This window comes from Thermobia domestica, chromosome 1 (assembly GCF_964235325.1).
Source record: "Thermobia domestica chromosome 1, izTheDome1.hap1.1, whole genome shotgun sequence".
Taxonomy (NCBI): domain Eukaryota; kingdom Metazoa; phylum Arthropoda; class Insecta; order Zygentoma; family Lepismatidae; genus Thermobia; species Thermobia domestica.
This window is the reverse complement of record NC_137454.1, coordinates 197,137,667-197,145,669: the sequence shown is the minus strand read 5'-3', so window position 1 is coordinate 197,145,669 and position 8,003 is coordinate 197,137,667. Positions and strand designations below refer to the sequence as shown.

Here is an 8,003-nt window from a genome sequence, read left to right as displayed (position 1 = left end):
TGATATCCGCACAAGTTCTTGTGGAACACCAGTTTCGCTTATCAACTCCTCTTAGTTTTGGTGTTACTGATGACGGCCGACTTGAATCACAACTGACAATAGTCGATAAAGTATGATAGACGAAATGAAAGAAAGTAACGTCAAGAAAAAGAAACAGAAAAGTAGAAAGGACGAAAGAAAGAACAAAAGGACGCAGTTCTTACATGAATGAAATTTTGCAAATACAGTATTATTTCTGAACAAATAGCATAAGAAAATGGAAAGTCAATGACATTCTTAGAAATGGTTAGAAGGATTATTGTTGTACATGGAATGCGAAAAACTAACAAATTTATTTCGGGGGGAACTTGAGCCCGATAGCCTCCTAAATACGCCACTGAAGACAATTCTGTCCCCTGATTCTTCACAGCATTGTTTTACAACTTCGTAAATATTTTGAACATTGCTTACATATATATATATATATATATATATATATATATATATATATATATATATATATATATATATATATATATATATATATATAGTGTTCGAAGTGGAAAAAAAGCAGAGGCGGTATGTTTCATTATGATTTTGACTACATACCGGCTATTTAAATATTGTCTTGATCACTGAAAAACCAGAGACGGTATGTCCTCTGTTCAGAACTGAGCGTTCTTCTCAATAAAAACTAACGCCAGTAAGTAAATGAAGAGGCAGCAACATAAAAACTAATACTTTTTCTCCCCAGCAGGGTTGAGGGTGTGTGTGTGTGTGTGTGTGTGTAAAAACGTGACACCAAGAAAGCAACGGTAGCTACGTGTATTGTGTTAATATCGCATTAATCTACATATAATAATGTTCATCTAGCAACTTTGTTTGTATTTTTTGAATTCATATAATCTTGTGTTTTATGAAATGCAATATATTGAACAGTCTCAAGGCAACGTCGAAAAATTATTAAGAAACCAGCGCCTACACAAGGATTACATCGACCAAATGGTCCTCCACGCCGGATCAGGATTCTACAGTGCAGTTAACAAGGTAGGTAGTGAGTGCATATTTCAATGTAATATTATCCTTGTATCACTTATACAAAATAAGCCTGTAATAGCAAAGCCTCATTTAGAACGTAAGTGTTAAAAGTGTATTTAATTTGAGTGAAGCATGACGGACAGAATGAAAGAATTAGTTTTCAAGAGAGGTCAAATTAAGGCCAAACTCACTCGTTTTAAACCTTTTGTAGATAGCTTTACAGAAGATCAGAATATTACGCAGTTAGTATTACGTTACGAGAAAATAAAACAGTGCTATGATGAATTTGATGCAATACAATCCGAAATAGAAATGTTACAGGGTTCATCAGAAATTGATCAGGAAACGCAAGAAAGAGAGCAATTCGAGAATACTTATTTTGATTTAGCAGCTAAGACGGAAGTGTTCATAAATCAACACAGCTCCAGTGCAAAGAAAAATGAAAACAATGAATCAAGCAATTCTAATCCATCAGTTAGGTTGCCGGTGATAAACCTTCCGACCTTTTCTGGAAGCTACGATGAGTGGTTGTCGTTCTATGACACGTTTCAGGCATTAATGCATAACAATAGCACGCTGCAGTCAGTGCAAAGGTTTCATTATTTACGTTCTTCTCTACGTGGGGAGGCTCTTGAAGTAATACAAGCCTTGGAAATTTCTTCTGAAAACTATGACGTAGCATGGACTTTACTCAAAGAACGTTTTGAAAACAAAAAGTATATTGTTAACAAACACGTCAAAGCTTTATTTGAAATGCCAATGGTGGAACGTGAGTCGGCTGTTTCGCTTAAATCTCTTTTAGACAGCACAGTAAAACATTTGAGGGCTTTAAAATCATTAGGTCAACCGACAGAAAGCTGGGATGCATTACTTATTTATTTGATTGCGACCAAACTAGACAATACAACACATAAGGAGTGGGAGAAAACACAATCAACGAATGAATTACCGAACATGTCACAGCTGACACAATTTTTACAACAGCGTTGCCAAGTTTTAGACGCAGTTGATAATAAGCGTAGACCTAAAGATACACCCTCAGTTCCAAGTAACAAATATCAACAAACAAATAAGGCAGGTAAAAAGAGTTCTTACTCAACGACAGCACACGTAACGTGTTCCGACAACAATGCATGTCCCAGCTGTAAAGGCTCACACAAATTATTTCAATGCGAGTCATTGTTGAAAAAATCTATAGGAGATAGAATTAAAGAAGTTAAACGTCTTTCTTTGTGTATAAATTGTCTCAAACGAGCGCATAAGGCAAATGAGTGCTTATCAGGTAATTGTAAAATATGCAATAAAAAGCATAACACATTACTGCACTACTCGCGTTGTCCATCGCCCACTAGAGCGAATGAACCACAAGATGAAAGGGAAATAGGTCAAGGTCAAAACACGCTCGCTGCGACCACATCACTCGGGCAGGAATGTGAAGATAAGAATATTCGTTCTACAAACAGTGTACCGCAGAATCTTAGGAGACCACCAAGCGTTATGCTATCCACAGCTGTAGTATATGTTAAAGATAAACAGGGTAATTTTCAAATGTGTCGAACACTTCTCGATTGTGCTTCTCAGTCCAATTTCCTAACAAACAGAATGGTTCAATTATTGGGACTAACAAAGAGTAATAGCATTGTACACATAAATGGTATAGGTAATGCTAATACAAGGTCATGCCATAGCGTTCAGGCTACAATTAAGTCAAGACATAACAATTATTCAGCCATATTAGACTTCATCATATTGCCGCAAATATCACAAGACTTGCCTATGGTTCGTGTAGACACGTCATTGTGGGAAATACCTTCCAACATTGAATTAGCAGATCCTAGCTTCAACATACCACAGCGTATTGACATGTTAGTGGGGGCGGAAGTATTCTTTGATCTACTTTGTGAAGGACAAATAAAACTCAAGGCAGGGTATCCAACCTTGCACAAAACATTGTTTGGCTGGATTGTAGCTGGAAAAATCGACAATCAACCACACATTTTGACAAATGTGTGTCACCTCTCCACAACAGAAAAAATACACGAGCAATTACAAAAATTCTGGACGATAGAAGAATGTTCAATGGAACATCCATTAAGTCAAGAGCAAGCAGAATGTGAAAGACACTTTAAAGAAACACACCGGAGAGACGAGACTGGGAGATTCATCGTCAGACTTCCCTTTAAAGAAAATGTGAGGAATCTTGGTAAATCCAAGGAAATTGCAACGAGAAGACTTTATTCAATGGAAAAAAAGGCTTATGAAGGATCCTGAGAAAAAAAGGGCATACATAGCGTTCATGAAAGAGTACGAAGATTTGGGCCATATGGAAGAAATAACTAGAGCAGAGAGCGATACAATGATGCCAGACTACTATCTTCCCCATCATTGCGTAATGAAGGAGAACAGTACTACTACCAAACTCAGGGTTGTATTTGATGCATCGTGCAAAACAACTTCTGGACTTTCATTAAATGACACGATGAGAGTCGGGCCTACAATCCAAGAAGAATTATTTTCCATAACAGCAAGATTCAGGCAACATCAATACGTCATGACAGCTGATATAGAGAAGATGTATCGCAACATTAGGGTACATGATTCAGATGCAAACTACCAGAAAATACTGTGGAGAGAAAACCCTCAAGAAGCAATAAAGATATATCGACTCAAAACTGTAACATATGGTACTGCAGCAGCTCCTTTCCTAGCCACTAGATGTCTTCAGCAACTAGCCATAGAAGAGAAGAAGAATTTCCCTAAGGCAGCAGAAGTTGTAATGAGGGATTTCTATATTGATGATCTTCAAACAGGGACAAACACGAAGAAGGAACTACAAGAATTACAGGGTCAACTCACAACTCTTCTGCAAAGAGGTGGTTTTTGTTTGAGAAAATGGTGTAGCAACGACACTTCACTGCTTTCAAAAATACCCAGTGAACTTCAAGAATCAAATTTCACCATTCAACCAAATGATGATTGCATCACAAGAAGTTTAGGATTGTTGTGGAATCCCATTAAAGACACATTTTCTTTCTCTGTCAAACCAAGAAACAACCCTCAACAAATCACGAAGAGGACTATTCTTGCTACAGTAGCGAGCATATTTGATCCCTTAGGATTAATAGGACCAGTTATTCTTAAGGCAAAAATATTTCTGCAACGTTTGTGGGAATTAAAATTGAATTGGGATGAAAAGGTTCCAGCCCCATTGCATTCAGAGTGGGAAACTTTTGAGCAGCAACTTCAAGATTTGGAATCACTACATGTTCAGCGGAAGGTTATTCAAGAAACACAATCGCAGGTAGAAATTCACGGATTTTGCGACGGATCTCAGAATGGATATGGAGCTTGTATATATGTAACATCTAGCACAAAAAATGGAAAATTCACAGCGAACTTACTATGTTCAAAATCTCGAGTAGCACCTTTGAAGAAGACAACTATTCATCGCCTAGAACTTTGTGCAGCTTTGTTACTTTCACAGCTAACTCAGAAAGTAATACAAGCATTACATTGCAAGATCGATAAGGTTGTTTTATGGTCAGATTCCACCATTGTATTAGCATGGATAAGAGGACCTTGTTCTCAATGGAAGACGTATGTTGCAAATCGTGTAGCGGAAATTCAACAGTTGACTTGTAACTATGAATGGAGACACATCAGAACAGAGGAGAATCCAGCAGATCATATATCGAGAGGATTAACACCGTCAGAAATTCTTGATAATGAATTATGGTGGCATGGGCCTTCCTGGTTATCTGAGAAATTAGACTTACAGACGAGGGAAGATATTTGTGACCTAAGCGATGTTCCCGAGCGACGAAAAAATACAGCAGTAATGGTTTCTACAACACCGTGTCAACTCTTAGACAGATATTCATCATTAAGAAGATTACAACGTGTAACTGCTTATTGCCTACGATTCACACACAACATGAGAAGATCTAATTGTGACAGACAGCATGGGCATCTTACAGTAAGTGAATTACATGAAGCACTCGAATGTCTTATTAAACTATCACAGCAACAAGCATTTCACAAGGAATTAAATGCGTTGAGATCAGGAAAGGAAGTCGACAACCAAAGTCAACTGAGAAATTTGAACCCATACTTGGATGAGAGGCAAATCATCAGAGTCGGAGGAAGATTAAATGCAGCAGATCTTACTGAAGTACAGAAACATCCTATTGTACTTCCAGCTAACTGCAACTTGACAAAGTTAATCGCTCAAGAAGAACATAAGAAGCTATTGCATGCCGGGCCTCAATTATTGTTATCATCCTTGCGACAATCGTATTGGCCAATACGTGGACGAAACTTGGTTCGTCAAGTTGTGCATCAGTGTGTCACATGTTTCAGAAACAATCCTAAAGATGGTAAACAGATGATGGGAGATCTACCAGCTGACAGAGTTCAACCAACAAGACCATTTCTTCACAGCGGCGTTGACTACTGTGGGCCCATTTACCTTAAATCGAGTAACCGACGGGGAGCCAAACTCCATAAGGCATATATAGCACTTTTCGTGTGTTTTGCGACTAAGGCGGTTCACATTGAACTTGTTAGTGATCTAACTACAGAGGCGTTTATTGGAGCATTAAAGCGATTCATGGCTCGTCGAGGAAAATGCGCTAAACTGTATTCTGACAATGCAAGTAACTTCGTTGGTGCAAAAAGGGAACTACAAGAATTGAAGACTTTATTTGAATCAGAATACCATAAAGAAAAATTGCATAACTTTCTAGCGGCTGATAACATCACGTGGGTTTTTATTCCAGCAAGATCACCAAACTTTGGAGGCTTATGGGAATCATCAATTAAATCTCTCAAATACCATTTAAAGAGAGTTGTGGGAAATGCTTCACTCACCTACGAAGAGATGAACACTATTTTGACACTGATTGAGGCTTGCTTAAACTCTAGACCCTTAACACCATTATCAAATGATCCAAACGACCTACATCCTTTAACACCTGGTCATTTCCTAATAGGCGACGCACTCACTACCATGTCAGAACCTAACTTGAAAAATATTCCTGTCAACAGACTTTCGAGATGGCAATACATACAACAACTTCATCAGCAGTTCTGGTCCAGATGGTCAAAGGAGTATCTATCAAGTCTTCTAGAACGATCCAAGTGGAGAAGAAAATTTCCCAATCTTCTGGAAGGTGATTTGGTGCTCATCAAAGAAGATAACATTCCACCTCTAAAATGGAAAACTGGACGTATTGTGCAATTATTTCCTGGGAAGGACGGAATAGTACGAGTGGCAACAGTGAAAACTACCAGAGGTACAACAACAAGATCCATTCGTCAATTGTGCCCGCTTCCTAAGCAGAGTTAATGTGTTGGTGTCATTCATAGTGTGTTGTGTTGTGTGTGCATTATTCTGTTTATGTTTATCTCATTCATTCATAACTTGTGTTATCTATTGTTGTGTATATTAAGTTCATAAACCAAATTAATCATTCATAGATTTGTTGAAGAAATTCCTTCAAGGCGGGCGGTATGTTCAGAACTGAGCGTTCTTCTCAATAAAAACTAACGCCAGTAAGTAAATGAAGAGGCAGCAACATAAAAACTAATACTTTTTCTCCCCAGCAGGAGTGAGGGTGTGTGTGTGTGTGTGTGTGTGTGTGTAAAAACGTGACACCAAGAAAGCAACTGTAGCTACGTGTATTGTGTTAATATCGCATTAATCTACATATAATAATGTTCATCTAGCAACTTTCTTTTTTTTGAATTCATATAATCTTGTGTTTTATGAAATGCAATATATTGAACAGTCTCAAGGCAACGTCGAAAAATTATTAAGAAACCAGCGCCTACACAAGGATTACATCGACCATCCTCATTACTGAAAAACCAGAGGCGGTATGGCATACCACCGCATACCGTCATATATATATATATATATATATATATATATATATAAAATATGGGAACGATCTTACCCGTCCCCCCCAATGTTGAAGACAGATTTGCGCCGATGGTCCTAGCTCTGAAGTGGGCTGGAAAATAGTACCAAATTGAAACAAAAAGGGCTGAATTCATAATTTTATACTAGTGTGATAGATTTCTCTATAACACGAAACTAAAAGAGGTAAAGCTCTAGAATACTCCCCCAACCCATCTTCCAGGAGTCCAAATCAACGCGTCGTGATAGATCTATACAAAAGAAATGTTCGGGTAAATTTATGTTAATCAATATGGCATCACAAGTAAACAACTTAGTCCGATAAGTCGGCAACTAAATCAATGTATATTTTCGTGCTATAATCGTTTTGGTGTAGAATCTTTGCAGCGACACATAAATTATAGACTTACTTGAGCACACGCTGGTATTCAGAATATTCAACACTTGGTTTAACTTTTTTTTCCAAGCTAAAAGTTCCACCACATTGCTTCTTTCTCATCTCCTTCATACGCTGCGCGAATGCACCCATCTTGCGTTATTTGTTTCTTGGTATAGTTCGAATTACGAATTTTCCACACAAAGTTTGTAGCGTTATGCAGTGCAACGTCACAGAATGAATGTTCAACAGAATTTTTAAGAGTCCAGAACACAATATGAATAACGTGAGATGTACGAAAAGTCTTACTGATACTTCTGAAAATATGACAAATGTTTGTTAAATAGTGCTGAATTGGATAAAATTGTACCAACTTTTTCACAAAAGGGGCTGAAAATGCCAGCGTGGTACCAATGGGCCGATGAATTACAAAGAGGGCTGAATTTGGTACATTGGTACCAAGTGTGGCAACAGTGCTAACCACACAAGTGTGGTTCACCCTCGCAGGAATCTGTCGTATTTGTTTGTACCTACTCGTTGTGACTTCAAGGCTGAAGCTGAATGTAGCCCGATGGCATTGGGATTGAGAAGGCCGTGGTCTAGCTTGACATCAAGCTAAAACCCCATATATGGTTACCACGGTCCGATGGAAATAAATCAAACGCCGGAATTATGGGGTATTTATGGGAT

General features: G+C 38.0%; 2 protein-coding genes across 2 annotated transcripts; both read left to right on the top strand.

Annotated features, from left to right (window-relative positions):
- Positions 1-1,149: 1,149 nt before the first annotated feature.
- On the top strand, positions 1,150-3,288 carry LOC145678326 (uncharacterized). The gene has a single exon (XM_081748343.1). The coding sequence runs from the start codon at positions 1,150-1,152 to the stop codon at positions 3,286-3,288; it is 2,139 nt and encodes a 712-aa protein (XP_081604469.1).
- A 25-nt stretch (positions 3,289-3,313) lies between these two features.
- Positions 3,314-6,364, top strand: LOC145678253 (uncharacterized). Its single transcript, XM_081748312.1, has one exon. The coding sequence runs from the start codon at positions 3,314-3,316 to the stop codon at positions 6,362-6,364; it is 3,051 nt and encodes a 1,016-aa protein (XP_081604438.1).
- Positions 6,365-8,003: the final 1,639 nt, after the last annotated feature.